The 14,511-nt window shown below is 51.2% G+C and overlaps 1 protein-coding gene across 1 annotated transcript; it reads left to right on the top strand.

Moving 5' to 3' along the window:
* Positions 1–33: 33 nt before the first annotated feature.
* On the top strand, positions 34–8,722 carry ELFN2 (extracellular leucine rich repeat and fibronectin type III domain containing 2). Its single transcript, XM_068665642.1, has one exon. The coding sequence runs from the start codon at positions 436–438 to the stop codon at positions 2,860–2,862; it is 2,427 nt and encodes an 808-aa protein (XP_068521743.1). The 5' UTR covers positions 34–435; the 3' UTR covers positions 2,863–8,722.
* Positions 8,723–14,511: the final 5,789 nt, after the last annotated feature.

The raw sequence follows: 14,511 nt of genomic DNA, 5'->3' as shown, positions 1-14,511 counted from the left end.
GTTTTGGGGTGGGTTCGGTGTGGGTGGGGGGTGGGTGGGAGGGAAGACAGCGGAAGAAGTGGGACAGTCGCTCTTGAGCATCAAAGAAGATTCTCTGTCCTCAGTCTGAATTTCTGTTTAGAAAAGAAGCACAAAGTGTTCCCTTCCAGACCACTCATCCTTGGTGGCAGCTTTTGGGTGTGCTGGAAGCACACTGCATGTCTCCTCCCTGCTCCATGCTCCTGGCTTGACCCAGAGGGCAAGAAGAAATGATGGCGTTGACACCCAATAGGACTGGGGTGCTCATGGACTTCTGTTGCTAAACCCCTATTTACTACCCCCTTTCTCTTTCCTCTGCCCCCAATTTTCCTTTTGCTGTGGTCCTGGAATTTGTATTTTTTGTTGCTTTTTTTTTTCTCCTTTTTTTTTTCCTTTTTCTTTTTCTTTTTTGGCCTGATGAGGGCACCACTGCAGACCATGATGTGCCTGGGGTTGTGGGCAGCTGCCCTGCTCTGCTTGTTTTCCCCCGGCACTGTGCGAGGTGACTGCTGGCTGATCGAGGGGGACAAAGGTTATGTGTGGCTGGCCATCTGCAGCCAGAACCAGCCCCCGTACGAGACCATCCCCCAGCACATCAACAGCACGGTGCATGACTTGCGTCTCAACGAGAATAAGCTCAAAGTGGTGCTGTACTCCTCCCTCAACCGCTTCGGCAACCTGACCGACCTGAACCTGACCAAGAACGAGATCTCCTACATCGAGGATGGGGCTTTCATGGGCCAGACAAACCTCCAGGTCTTGCAGCTGGGCTACAACAAACTCACAAACCTGACAGAGGGCATGTTGAGGGGCATGGCCCGGCTCCAGTTCCTATTCGTGCAGCACAACCTGATAGAGCTGGTCACCCCTACTGCCTTCTCTGAGTGCCCCAGCCTGATTAGCATCGACCTGTCGTCGAACCGTCTCAGCCGCCTGGAAGGCAACACGTTCACCAGCTTGAGCAATCTGATGGTGTGTGAGCTGGCAGGCAACCCCTTCAACTGTGACTGTAGCCTCTACAGCTTTCTTAACTGGCTGGCGCTCTTCAACAACGTCACCAAGAACTACGACCGGCTCCAGTGTGAGACGCCGCGGGAGTTTGCCGGGTACCCGCTCCTGGTACCTCGGCCTCACCACAACCGCAATGCCATCACTATCTTCCAGTCCATGTGCAGAGGTGGCACCATCCCCTCCCTCTCCAGGGTCAACCCCACCCCTTACACCCCCGACTCCCAGCGAGACTTGGATGAGGGCTCAGCCATCAGCCCCGGGGACTTCCTCTCCGTCAAGCCTCCAGCCTCCTCCACCACCGACTCCTCCTTCAGCCCCAGCATCAAGCTCCACGATGTCACCATCACCTCAGCCATCCTGATGGTGACCATCCCCATGCCCTACAGTAAGATGTACGTGCTGGTCCAGTACAACAACAGCTACGTGTCTGACATTGCGACACTGAAGAGCAAGAAGGAGTACGTCACTGTCAACAAGTTGAAGGCCCACACTGATTACACTTTCTGTGTGGCCTCCATCCGCAACAACAGGCGCTACAACCACACTTGCCTGACCTTTGCAACCAGGAGCAAAGGCAGGGAGGACCCCATTTCCAGTACTTCCACCACCACACACTATATCATGACCACCCTGGGTTGCCTTTTCGGGATGGTCATTGTCCTGGGGGTGGTGTACTACTGCCTGCGGAAGCGGAGGATGCAGGAAGAGAAACAGAAGTCCCTCAATGTCAAAAAGACCATCCTGGAAATGCGTTATGGATCAGATATTGATACCAGCACCATGGTCCATCCTTCCCAGAAACTGGGTGAGCCACCAGTGATCCCCGTCTCACGGATGTCCTCCATCCCTTCCATGATTGGGGAGAAGTTGCCCCCACCAAAGTCAATGGAGGCTGGTATGGAGACCCCCAAAGTCACCACGAAAGGCAACTACATTGAGGTGCGGACTGGTGGTGGGGATGGTCTGGAACGGACCCAGCGGGATGAGGACCTGAGGGAGCTTGACAATGGGCAAGGCTCAGCTGCTGAGATCTCTACTATTGCCAAGGAGGTAGACAAGGTCAACCAGATCATCAACAACTGTATTGATGCCCTCAAGCTGGACACGGCCTCTTTCCTGGGTGGTGGGACTGGCGTAGACTCAGACATGGCCTTTGAGTGCCAGTCCATACCTGCCAGTTCCTCGGGTGGGCTAGAGCGGCCCAGCTTTCTTTCCCCACCCTACAAGGAAAGCTCCCACCACCCGTTGCAGCGCCAGCTCAGTGCTGATGCTGCCGTGGCCAGAAAGACCTGCAGCGTCTCCTCCAGCGGCTCCATCAAGAGCGCCAAGGTCTTCAGCCTGGATGTGCCTGACCACCCGCCACTGAGCAAGTCTGACTCCAAATACATCGAGAAGGGCAGCCCGCTCAACAGCCCTTTGGATCGTCTTCCCTTGGTGTCCCCGGGCGCCATCCACCACTTGGAGGTCAAGCCTTCGTACCACTGCAGCGAGCACCGACACTCCTTCCCGGCCCTGTACTACGAGGAAAGTGCTGACACCTTGAGCCAGCGCGTGTCGTTCCTCAAGCCACTCTCCCGCTCCAAGCGAGACTCCACCTATTCCCAGCTCTCCCCCAGACACTACTTCTCGGGTTACTCCTCCAGCCCTGAGTACTCATCGGAGAGCACCCACAAGATCTGGGAGCGATTCCGGCCTTACAAGAAGCACCACAGGGAGGAGGTTTACATGGCGGCTGGGCATGCCCTGCGGAAGAAAGTGCAGTTTGCCAAGGACGAGGATCTGCATGACATCCTGGATTACTGGAAAGGAGTCTCTGCTCAGCAGAAGCTGTGACTCTCCCCTATTCTTTCCAAGGAAACAATACAAAACAAGACCCCCTCCCCCCAACAACCAGAAAGAAAAAAAAAATGCCACTTGACTGTGAAAAATAAACCAACAACAAAATACTCCCGACAAATACAAAACTGACAGAATTGTTTCTTAAAGTTTACAACAACAGAAAAAACTCTCACACACACAGACACACACACACACATATGCCGAATTGTCTCTACTGTGTTACGGGGACCATTGTTCTGCCTGCAGATGGTTGGGAGGAGAGTCCTGCTCTGACACTGTGGTAACAGCACTGGAGTGCGGGTGGGTGGCACTGGGAGGGGGTGGCAGTGGTGGCAGGGGATGGGCAGGGACGGACACTCACCAGGCATGGAACTCAGCTGTGAACTATTGCTCTTTCTGTTCCTCTTGCTGCTTGAGAGATGATTTTTCTTTTCGGTGGGAGGGGAGAACTTTGGTTTAGAGAGCTTCTCTGCCCACTTCATACACCTACTTTTCCAAATTTTCTGTCACATTAATTTCCCCCCCCCCATATCCTTTGGCAGTTGAGGCTTTACTCTCTCTTCTGTCCCCTTCCAAGTTAGGTGGGATTTGTTGGAAGAAGTTCTCTCACTCCTTTTCCTTTTCCTCTTCCCTACCCATCTCCCTAGGCTTGCACTTTTCGTCTAGATATTTCAGGAACCTCCATCATCCTCAGAGGAAGGAGAGTGTGATGGACAGGAGGTAGACTTACCACACAACAGGCTCTGTGCCCTCGCTGCTCTCCCCTCTCCCCTTCTCCCACCATGCTATTGATGTTGAACACCAGCGATCCCGGAGTGACAGGCCTGCTCAGAGCCAGTTATCTGGGGGTATGTCTGTGCTCTTTTGCACATCAAGTCAGGTCCTCAAGGAAAGGTGGAGGAGGAGTCATGAAAGTCCAGTCTTTCAGAGGTGTGAGGGGTTCCTATGTCTCCATGGGTGTCATAGGTCCTACCATTTCCCACCATTTGGGTCCTACCATTTCCCACCATGCACACCCATGCTGAGGCTGACCTGAGGAGCAGGTTTGGTACACTGGTTTGCCTCCCTTATTATGAGAAAGGGATGTGGAGAGGAGCTAAGCAGAACAACTTGCACGCAAAGCTTCTGTAGAGCTTCCCGACTGACTTGCATCATGTTGGGAGAGGGGTAGAGGAGCATCAGACATCCTCCTTGCTTTCCTCAGGAGAGTTGAATGCAAAAATAGGATTTCTATTGCTTAGAAAGCACTGGGTTCGTAGAAAAGACACTGAGTGGCTTCCACTTGCATAGGCTTTGAATACTTTGGCATGAATAGGAGATAACGTAGGGTGAAGGCAAAAGCACAGGAAATAAAAGGGATGTGAGAGTGGGCCCTGGAGCAGCCCAGGAGGGTTTGCTCCAAAAGAAGCTGCCTTTGAGTGTGCAGCCATATGGTGTGCTGGGGTAGAGGAGGATACTAGCCTCTGGATAACAGTGTTCCTCTGAATACTTAAGAGGCTCTTAATACTTAAGAGTCAGAACAAACTTACCACCTCCTAAATCCTCCACCTCCTCACAGTTAGCTGTGACAGACTTTTCTTAGGGACTCTTTAACATCTTGTCAAAAAAAAAAACACAACACAAGTTTTCCTTGCTAGGTCCCAGCCTCTCTCCCTTGGATAGAAGAGCTGCCACAGTGTTGGGAATGAGCATATTGCCCTCTCCACTTCACCCTGTTTCTGAGCAGCCCAACAAAGCACAATCCTGGCACCCTCTCTCCCAGAGTTTCCTTGTCAGGCAGGGGTGGCTGCCTGCTTAGTGCATCCATAGTGCATTTTTTATGCAGCATTGTGTTATGAGCTGCACACCCCAATCGTTCTTGACTATCGTTCACACCTACCAGGATGAGAGTGAGGGCCTGTGTTGTGTTGGCCTTTCCCAAGTGGCTATTTCCTTTCTGAGGTGCTCCTCTGGGGCTCCAATGTGTTTGGGGGCCCTGGGAAAAGGATGGGTGTGAAGTACCTTCTTTGGGAGGTGTTTATGTGCTGCCTGCGCGTTATTTGTCAGATCATAGTGTTGCCAGCTCTGACAGCTGGTTTCAGTGCTGGAGGTAACATAGCTTCATCTTCTAAAAGTGAGGAGCAGCAGTAGGCAGAGCCTGGTGCGCAAAAATCAGAGTGGTACACCTCAAGGTCTAAGCCTGTGAAGATCCTTGGCATCCCTTCTTTGTAGGGATGCTGAGAGTAACAATCCTAAGCCAGCTCTGGATCCCATTGCCTCAGCCTCCTTCACTGTCAGCCACATTCCCCCGCAGCCAGAGCATCATTTTGCCTCGAGTCCAGAGGTATCTGTGGGACTGACTCCACCCTGTAAGAGTCAGTGCAAGGCAGCAGAAGGGGTGTGTGTGTGCAGAATGATGAAGGACAGCGCTGCTGCTGGGTGTTCCTCCAAGCTGGGACAATGCAGCAAGTCAAGGCAGGCAAATGCTGTGAGAGGTGGTTAGGCACAGCAGGGACCTCTCCAGCTGCCATGTGGAACAGGCCCAGTGGTCTTCCAGAGCGGCAGCTCTTCCAGGAAAGGCTAAAGGCTGGGCCACAGAATTGGACAGGAAAAGGAGGATGTCAGGCACAGGGGGATGGCATCCTGTTCCGCTCCCCGCCTCTTCCCTCCCTGTGCTTCTCCTCTGCTTTATGGTCTTGTAACGAGTTCTGCTCATATAGGTTTTTTTGGGGAGCCTTAACCTGTAATGGTTTCTGCTCCCTCTGCTCATCACCCCAGCAAGGCAGAATGGTCAGGAATACAAGTATCATCAAGCCCTTCTTTTGCCTGTGGTGGGGGTAAGGCTGGGTGTGGGGGATAAGCCATTTCTCTCCCCAGTATAGCCCCCCACTCCAAACCAGTGGGTGAAGTTTGCACAAGATGGACTGTTCTGTGGGAGGAAGAGGGCAAGGAAGGGGAACAAAGTGTCCCACCTTCCTTCCTCCTCCCTTCTTCCTTGTCCTGCTCCTTCCCCAGGGATGAGGGCTCACGAAGTGACGCCAGCCCTGTTGGAGGAAAGCAGATTTAACGTTATATTTGCATGATGATTTTACTGTATTTTTCTGAGCAAACACCTGTTGTGTATGTGCCAGTTTGTTGGAATTTAACCTCCCCCCCAATGTCTCACCCATCCTTGTCCCTGTTTTCCGTGCTCCTTTCCTTCATCCCCGATGTGATTTTATGAGAGACTCCTACCAGTTTGGGAGGGAACACAACCCCAAGAGATCCCAACCCAATCAGCCTCATAAAAAACTCTCCCTCCTCTTTTCAGTGCCCCTTCCCCTTGCCCTAAATGTGGTCTCTTAGCTGCTTTTCAGGATTGCGTGTATGAAGGGGGATGTGTTATATACCAAAGGCCTGTTCTTTCTAGTGGTCATCATTTCTCCTAATTATTTAGAAAAAGGAGTGAGGTCCATCGAGACAGATCTCATAAGAGAAACGGTCACTACCACCCATCTGCCCTGGTTTCACCTTCCCCAGATCTACAAGCAAGGCCATTCTTGGGGGAGCAAGGACTACCTCACCTGAAGAGAAATCTCTGTCACAGTAAAAGCTTGATTTGGAGCCTGTTGCGGTCGCTGGAAGACCTCTCACCACCTTCCTCTTACTGATTGCAGGAGGCTTTGGGTTAGGTCTGTCCTACTCCTCCTCTCCTGTGGGTGGCCCTGGCAGAGGGCAGGGCCCAACCACAACTCTAAGACCACCATGGTGGAAAAAGGCCCAAAGAAAAACCTGAAGTTTCGAAGCCCTCTCTGGCAGGCTCACCCCTGGGCAAAGTGAATCCATGGGGCAGAACCAGGACCAGCCCCCTTCACACTTTATTTCTGGGTTGGTGACTCCCGACAGGGAAAATCAAGGGTTTAGTTCGCCTCCCTGAGAAGAGCAGAGGGTGAGGAATGAGGAAGGGTGCTGACCTGCCCTTTCTCCCAAGAACAGGCCCAGGGGAGCTGGGCTGGATTCCCACACCCAGAAAGGTGAACGTGAGACCCTAGGTGTGCTGTTCCCGTGGTGCAGAGCCCTTCCCCACCCCTGCGGGTGCTGCCCCAGCTCCTGCTCCAGTGCCACGTTCCCCTCGCCCGCTCCCCACTCTTCCGTGCTGAATAAATCCCTCCCGAGGCAGGTGTGAAATATTCATGACTGACAAATGAAGATTTATGTCAGGCTGAGGAGGCCTCTGTGTGTTTGCAATGCTAATCAGCCTGCCTTCCTGGAGGAGGCTCTGCCAGGAAGGCTTGGGGGAAGGAGGGGGAGATGCAGGAGGGAAAAAAGGAGCCAAGGAAGAGAAAGAAGGGGCAGAGACAGCAGGGATGAGCAGGGTCTGCCGTACTGAAAGGACCAAGGGATGGGGAGGGTGCTAGGAGGAAACAGGGAGAGGGAGGGAGCAGAGAAGAGGGATAGGATGGAAGGAACAGGGGAAGAGATGGACGCACAGGAAAGAATAGGATAGAAAGGACCAGTGAGAGAAAGAACTGAATGCACAGGGGGAGAGGAGGTGGGGAGTAAGTCAATGCCTGAAGAGAAAAGCTGGGCAGACTTCATGATGAGCTGAGGCCGCTCTCTGTAGGGCAGAGCTCAACGCAACAGGTCGGGCAGCTGCCACACGGGCAGGAGCTGGAGCCACGGCCCTGAAAGCACATTTGCCATGCTTGTTGCTGACCAGAGAGCTCGGCTGCGTCTGGAAGCACACAAGGCCTCTGGGAACCTGGAGAACGCTCTTCTTCCACCGCCACCACCTCCTTCAGCACAAGCTGCGCTCATGGAGCCACGTCCTCTTGTGGGAGCCAGCCTGCTGCTGATGTCCCACCCCCCGAGCAGGAGGGAGCACCTTCGGGGTGACTCGGTGTGGGAAGGACACTGAGCGCCACCCTCCACCAGGCTACGAGGATCTCTCGTAGGGCTGGAGGAGCCTGCCCCACCTCAGCTGCCCGCTCCCTACCCTGGCTGAGGCAGGTGTTTTGGGGTCTTTCCCCAACCAAGGGGCAGAGGGGGGTGTCTGTTGCCTCCCCCATACACACACATGCACCCTGTCCCTCCAGCCACTTTGCTCTTGCGCTGTGAGGGGCTGTCTTGATCTGCCTCCCCGTTTCTTCCCCGCTGTGGGAAGCTCTCCCTATACCTCTCCCCATGCAGCCCTGCCATGGCAGCTCTAACCCACCCCCCTTCAACCCTTCTCCTCTCTCCCCCTCTCACGGGTCCCCCTCTGTCCGCCCCATCCTCGCGCGTTTGGCTTGGCCTTCGCCTCCCCGTCACCACCACCGCCACTGTGAGGCCTTGCTCTTCGGTGGCCTGCTCCCACCGCCTGCTCTCCCCCTCTCCCTGGGGGGAAGAAGGAGCCGGCTGGGTCAGGCGAGGTCCACCGGGGCTGGTACCGCTGGTCCATCCACAAGCACAGCACCTGGGGCGAGGGGGTGGGAAGGGGTGGGCAGCTGCGGGGGCAAAGAGCCAAGGGGGGGCTCCCCTTGAATGTAAAGAAGGGCCTCGGAGGCAGCTGCTGGGACTGGCTCCTTGTGGCCTCTTTGGTGTTCCTCTTTCCGCAACAACCCTGTGACCCCCCCCGGTTGTGTATGGACACATTTGAGTTGGAGTTATGTTCTTTTCTCTGTTCTTTTATTTTTTGTTTTTCTTTCCTTCTTTTGGATTTCTCTTTCTTTCTCTTCCTTTTCTTTCTCTCTCTCTCTTTTCTTTTTCTTCTTTCTTTTCCTGTTTTAAAACTGAATGGCACGAAATCGTTTTTCCTCAACTCGGAGATTCCTGTATGGAGAAAATCAATTTCTATATTTGCAATAAATTTCTTATTTAAAAAAAAGCGACAAAAAATCCAAAAAAACAACAAACAAAAAATATGAAAAGCTGCTTCTGAGTCCGTTTTTCCCAGCCTTGTCTTGCACAGGAGGTGGGATGGGATGGAGGGAACGGAATAAGGGGGAAACTGAGAAAGCTGGGTGAGGGTGTGGGGGAAGGATTCTGGATATCTGCGTCCCACTAAAGCACTTTTCTCTGCACTTGGAGGTTATCTTATTGTGGAGCACTGTGTGGATGCATCCTCGTTTTTGCTGAGTCCTCAGTTCTGCCATGATATTGGTCCTCTACTGCTCAGCACCCAGCTCACATCCTGTCCAAGGCATGCATACAGCACTGCCTGGGTGTAGGACAGAGCTTCCTCACCTACCAACTACACCACAAATCCTCAGCTGGTGGTAAGAGGCTTCCTCTGCCAAGCTCCAGAGCTGTCCGGAGAAACACACTCCAAGCCAGGTGATTTGGCCATGGGTAGTGACTAAGCAATCTGTAACCTAATCCACCAGCAGATATCCTGATCTCAGCTCTTCCTAAGCATCAATATTTCAAGGCAAGGATACAGCTAGCAAATCTGTGTGTATTGGTGCATTTATACACATAATTAGGCCAATTTGTTCATGGTGACATAGCAGCTATTCTCTTAAATGTCTTCTCTCTTCTCCAGCTCCTGATTTTTTTTCTCATTTCCAGTCTCTCCAAGAGGGTTAGTGCTGCTTGGCTCAGAGATTTATGTCTTTTGACCGTGCATGTCCAGCTTTGATCAAACACGTCTAACCGTGGCTTCTGAGCTTCCTTCTTGGAGGCAGCTGCTGGGACTAGCTGTTCGCAGCCTCTGTTCCTGGAGTAGAAAAGGGCAGAAATAAGCAGTCGGGGGTGGGGAGGTGAATGCGAATATGGACACAACAGTGACTTTCAGCTCCTGGATATATATGCCACAGAAGCTGGCAACACTTATTGATGCTTGAATTGATTTTAGAGCAGCCTTGGGGGCAGCTGCCTACTACAGGCAGATGCTTCACAGTCTAATGTGTTCTTCCTTGGTCCTGGGAAGGATGTCTGAGTGTAGGAAGGGATAGTGCTGGGCTCTGCATCTCTCGGGGATGGACAATAGTGCGTAACAAAGTGGAGCTCTGCTAAGGTTAATCAGAATTTCAAGTGCTTGGTGGAAAGTTGGATCTTTGGGTCAAAGAGGAATTCCTGACACCTGCACCTCTGCAGTGCAGGGATCTGGGCTGACAGAGACAGGGAATCTCAAACCTTGAGAGGAACAACTTTTAAACTGGTGTAATCTAATCAGTAGAGTGCCCCCATGCTGTTTATTTTGTTGCTAAATTCAATTTTGTCTCCACAGTCCCTGCATTTCATCTGGTTGCTCTGCCACAGGGATGAGAAAGGACAAGATGTATTTGCAGCTGCCATGTAGGGGGAGCAGAAAGCTTTGGGAAGGAAAGACTGTCAGGGCTGGAGAAGTCATGAATGTCCTGAAGCCAGGCAGAGATTGTTGAATCTCTGTGTTGGGGGCACATTGAAGGACAGTAGTCAGCCCTCTGGGTCAAAAGGAAAGAGTTAAGCAGTGCTGGTATTTAAACAGCCTTTGGCTGACTCCAGAGACCCTGGGATTCCTCTGCTCTGCACAGCGCTGTGTCAGACTGTGTGCCTCTGGGGAAGGGACAAGGTGTCAGCGGCTTCTGAGAGTCTGTGTTGTTCTCTCAAGTGCCTCTGAATATAACTGTGTCCATCTGATGCAGTCCCTGCAGCAAACCATGTTGACCTCTGCCTCCTAAACCTATCTGGTGCACCAAAACAGCTGCATCAAGGAGTTAGAGAAAGACCCAAGTGCTGTGTTGGGAGCAGTGAAGTGGCTGCAGGAGACAGTGTGAGGGATGGTCAGCTGGGTGGCCAGTGTGAGCTAACTTAGAAGAACACTGCAGCTTTATAAACCCATGTTCTAGGCTGGCTGCAGACTCAGGAAACCCATATCGTGACATCTTGTGCTTGGTTCCTGCTGTCTTGCTGTCTTGTGCTTGGTTCATGCTATCTCAGTTCTTTATCATCCCCATGAAGTTCAGTAACTTATCCAAGCAATCATTTGCTGCAGCACAGGAAGCCACAGAGCCTTTTGCTGGAAATCATATGGGACTGCTGGGATCTCTTTGTGTGTGTGTGTGCGCACATGTGAGTATGTGTTGTGAAATGTACAGGCATGTGGGCAATATTGCCCTCTCCTGGACTGACTGTCTGGACTGGAAGAGCACCACTGGTGGAACTGCAGCTTGACAAATGAATTCTGTTTCCCTGCAAGGGTAATATCCTCTCTGAACCTTAATTTTCTATCCACATCCTGCAGGCTGTTATAGCCAGGTCAGGCTGGGGACTAACTCTGTTCTCTGGAGCACCAGTGCCTGGGCACCCTGAGCAATCATGACACCTTGGGGTCAGGTGAGGTCTAAGAGAACATGATGAGGAACCTGCCCCCTCCAAACAAGGTCAGCTTCAGTGAAACCAGTAACTAACAGCTCTGAAGGGCAATGAGTAAAAATACATGAGGGTATGAGGGTCACACTGCTGATATTTGTCCCACTGCTGATGCACTGTCTCCTCAGAGGGAAGAGAGTATTGCAATCTGTGGAACAGTCAGGCCCACATCTCTCCCCAGGTCTTGGGTGTGCTCTTAATTAACACACAAAGCCATGGGTCTTGTAGAGCTGGAGGATAGAGTGAGATCTGTATAGAACCCAAGGGGATTTGGGAGAATAATTGCACAGGCCATACTCACCCTTTATCAGGGGAACAGAGGGTGTCACTGAACAACCCCTACATCTCCTTCCTCATCCATGGAAGAAGCACAAAGAGAGAGAAGGCGAACATGAACAGTATGAGTGAAAGATTTAGGAGTGAAGGGATAAGGGGGATGGAAGGATCACTTGAATACCCAAGGTTCACATGCGTACTTACAATGATGCTCCATTCCTTGGCTTCCCAAGCATCAAACGAGGGGCTGTGTCCTCCCTTCCCTCATCGAGTTCCCTGGGACAGGGTCTGTCTCTCACAACATGGTTATATGATGCTTCTTATAGTGGAATTGCCAGACTAGTCAGGGACTGATAGTACACATCTTCAAAGGAGGAAGGAGCATCACTGAAAGTGAGTCCGAGGACCTGTCCTGGTGACTCTTGCTGAGCAAGGCAGAAGTAAGCAGGGGCCCAGCCAACATTACTGTGGAAAATGGATCAAAAGCCTCATCATTTTTTAAATAAGAAACACTTAAAAAAGAAAAGCATTCAGCTCCATCTCGCTGTATATGTCGCCAGAAAGGGCATCATTAAGAATTCATTGCAACTTCTGCACCCAATTTTCCGGCCCAATGCTTTGTCCCGCTTGTCTTGCTCCAGCTCCAAAGACAGTGGAGGCACTGCCATGAGTACCGAGGGACAAATGGGACCTGAATAACAAGATGGAGCTTGAAGAAAGGGCTGGGGGAACTGAGGACCTCTGGTGTGAAGTGGCTGAAGGAGGGAGAAGCACAGCTAGGCAGGAAGAATGAGGAAGAGCCAGGGTTGCCCACAGACCTGTGAGCAAACAGGCATGAGCCAGCCGCAGCTGCTGGCTGTCATCTGCTCACACAGGCAGGGGGATTTCCATAGGCTTTCTTCTTCCCTACTCAAATGGCTGGTGTTTATCCAGAGGTTGGTGTAAGGGTGTGACTGGGGATTCCTAACAGCTGGAAATGGCCCACAAGCTGTCCAACCAAGGTCTTGAGCTGCAGGACAGTGATGCAGCTACCCAACAAAAATGGCCAAGCCAAGCCAAGCTATGTCATAAGGTAAATTCATCAGGACAAGGAGGTGCTAAGCCCAGCAGGTTAAAGCTATAAAGGCTGAAAAAGCTGTACATGTATTTGAAGGGCTTCATTCGAAGGAAAATGGCTGCTTATTCCTATACTATCTGGAGGAAAACAGGCTTCATGCAGGGCTTTGCTCAGATTGGGCAGTGGTCCAGAAGATGCATGAGATGCCAGCTTCTCATCCCCTCCTTGTAAGCTGGGAAAAGATCTATTGCCTCGGTTTCCCTGCAATACATTTTCTCTGTCTGTCTTCTGACACTGTAATCCACCAGGCTTCCTGCCTGTGACACCCATTTCTCCTTCTCTCTGCTTCTCAAGTGGCAGCCAGGGAGATAATTGGTATTTTTGACACTGTCTGTTGAGCACTTTGTGGCAGGAGCTGCCAGGATGAAGTGGTGAATTAGATAATTAGGGTTAATTAGAGGCTTTACAGGGCTTTGTTACCATACTCCATGAGAATGGCGCAATCCTTTCAGGGCCGATACATGGAATGGTGCCATCGGGGCAGAGGGGAGAAGTGAGGAGCTGCCAAAGGCATTTGCACTGGGGATAGGAAAAGGGCAGTCCTGCTTCTTAGTGGCATTGGAGGTGCTGTAGTAGAGCAAGCTGCTGAGAAGGGTGAGAAGCAAGGCTGGACACAGGGCACATATAAACAGAGGCCTGAGTGACCTTCACTAGGCCCTGAAATGCACCTGGTCACCCACTGCTGCTGGTGGCAGCTCTGCTCTCACACAGATCCCACCTCTGTAAGAAGGGGTCGGGGTCTTTCCTGCCCCTCTGAGAAGAGCAGGCTACCTGGGGCTGTGGGTATGGTGGAAAAGTACTTCTTTACCCAGCCCTATTGTGCCTGTCTGTAAAGGAAAGCTCTTCAACTTGCAATTGTTGGCATGTAGGGGCCCTCTGAAGAGGTCACCTTTGCCAGCTTGGCCTTTCTACACCCTCTCGGAGAAATACGGAATTGGTCTTGTTGCTAGCAGCCTTTGGAGTGATCAGTCCAGCATATTGGTGAATCTTCCTACAGAAGAGTGTAAATCTCAAGGTCACTACATTGCTGCCCAAATTACCCCAGTTGTGACACTATTGGTAATGGCCTTGATTGTACAGTAGGGGAGGCAGGGGCAGGTCACTTCTATCCTGGTGCCATCCCATCAGAACCAGGCAGCTTCCCTGGAAAATACTTCCATGAGGGATTAAGCACTTCCCCCTGCAAGACCCACAGGCTGGAATTTCTATACAAAGGGCACAGCATGGAGGAAGTCAACAGACTTGAGTAAAGGCATCACCTCAGAAATGGCTGAAGCAGAGGAAGTAATTCTTACAAGCAGGGGTCAGACTCAGCACCTGTAGTCTATAGTGAAGGACAGAGAAGGATTTGACTCCATGCGTAATAGCTCAGTTGGAGAGTAGCTTTGGTGGGCAGAGAAAGAAAATCTCAATGACTCCCTCAGACTCTTGTGTTGCAGTGATCTATTAAACAAACAAATGCGTCTCTGCATCGAGCTTAATCCCACGTGATTCTGGTATTTTTAGCAGCTTGTTCATGGATAGGTTAACCAGGACTTTTTCTTGCTTCACTTGCAGGAGCCCTGAAGCCAGGCTCCAAAGATTCCAGTGGTGACCACTAAGTAAGATGGCATGAATGCAACCTAATGTACTATTATAACAGCTGAATTAACAGCACAAAAGTGTAACTAGTCCAGTATCTTGTCTTGCACAGAGACAGAGGCTAAGGGTATTAGAATATTAGAACAGGGCAAATAATAGGCTGTCCATTGAATGATACCCAAGTCAGAGAGATGTATTTGAAAGTATAGTTTTTTCTTTCTTTCTTTCTTTCTTTCTTTCTTTCTTTCTTTCTTTCTTTCTTTCTTTCTTTCTTTCTTTCTTTCTTTCTTTCTTTCTTTCTTTCTTTCTTTCTTTCTTTTTTTCTTTCTTTCTTTCTTTCTTTCTCTCTCTCTCTCTCTCTCTCTCTCTTTCTCTCT

This window comes from Anas acuta, chromosome 1, assembly GCF_963932015.1.
Source record: "Anas acuta chromosome 1, bAnaAcu1.1, whole genome shotgun sequence".
Taxonomy (NCBI): Eukaryota; Metazoa; Chordata; class Aves; order Anseriformes; family Anatidae; genus Anas; species Anas acuta.
This window is presented reverse-complemented; position numbering and strand designations above follow the sequence as displayed.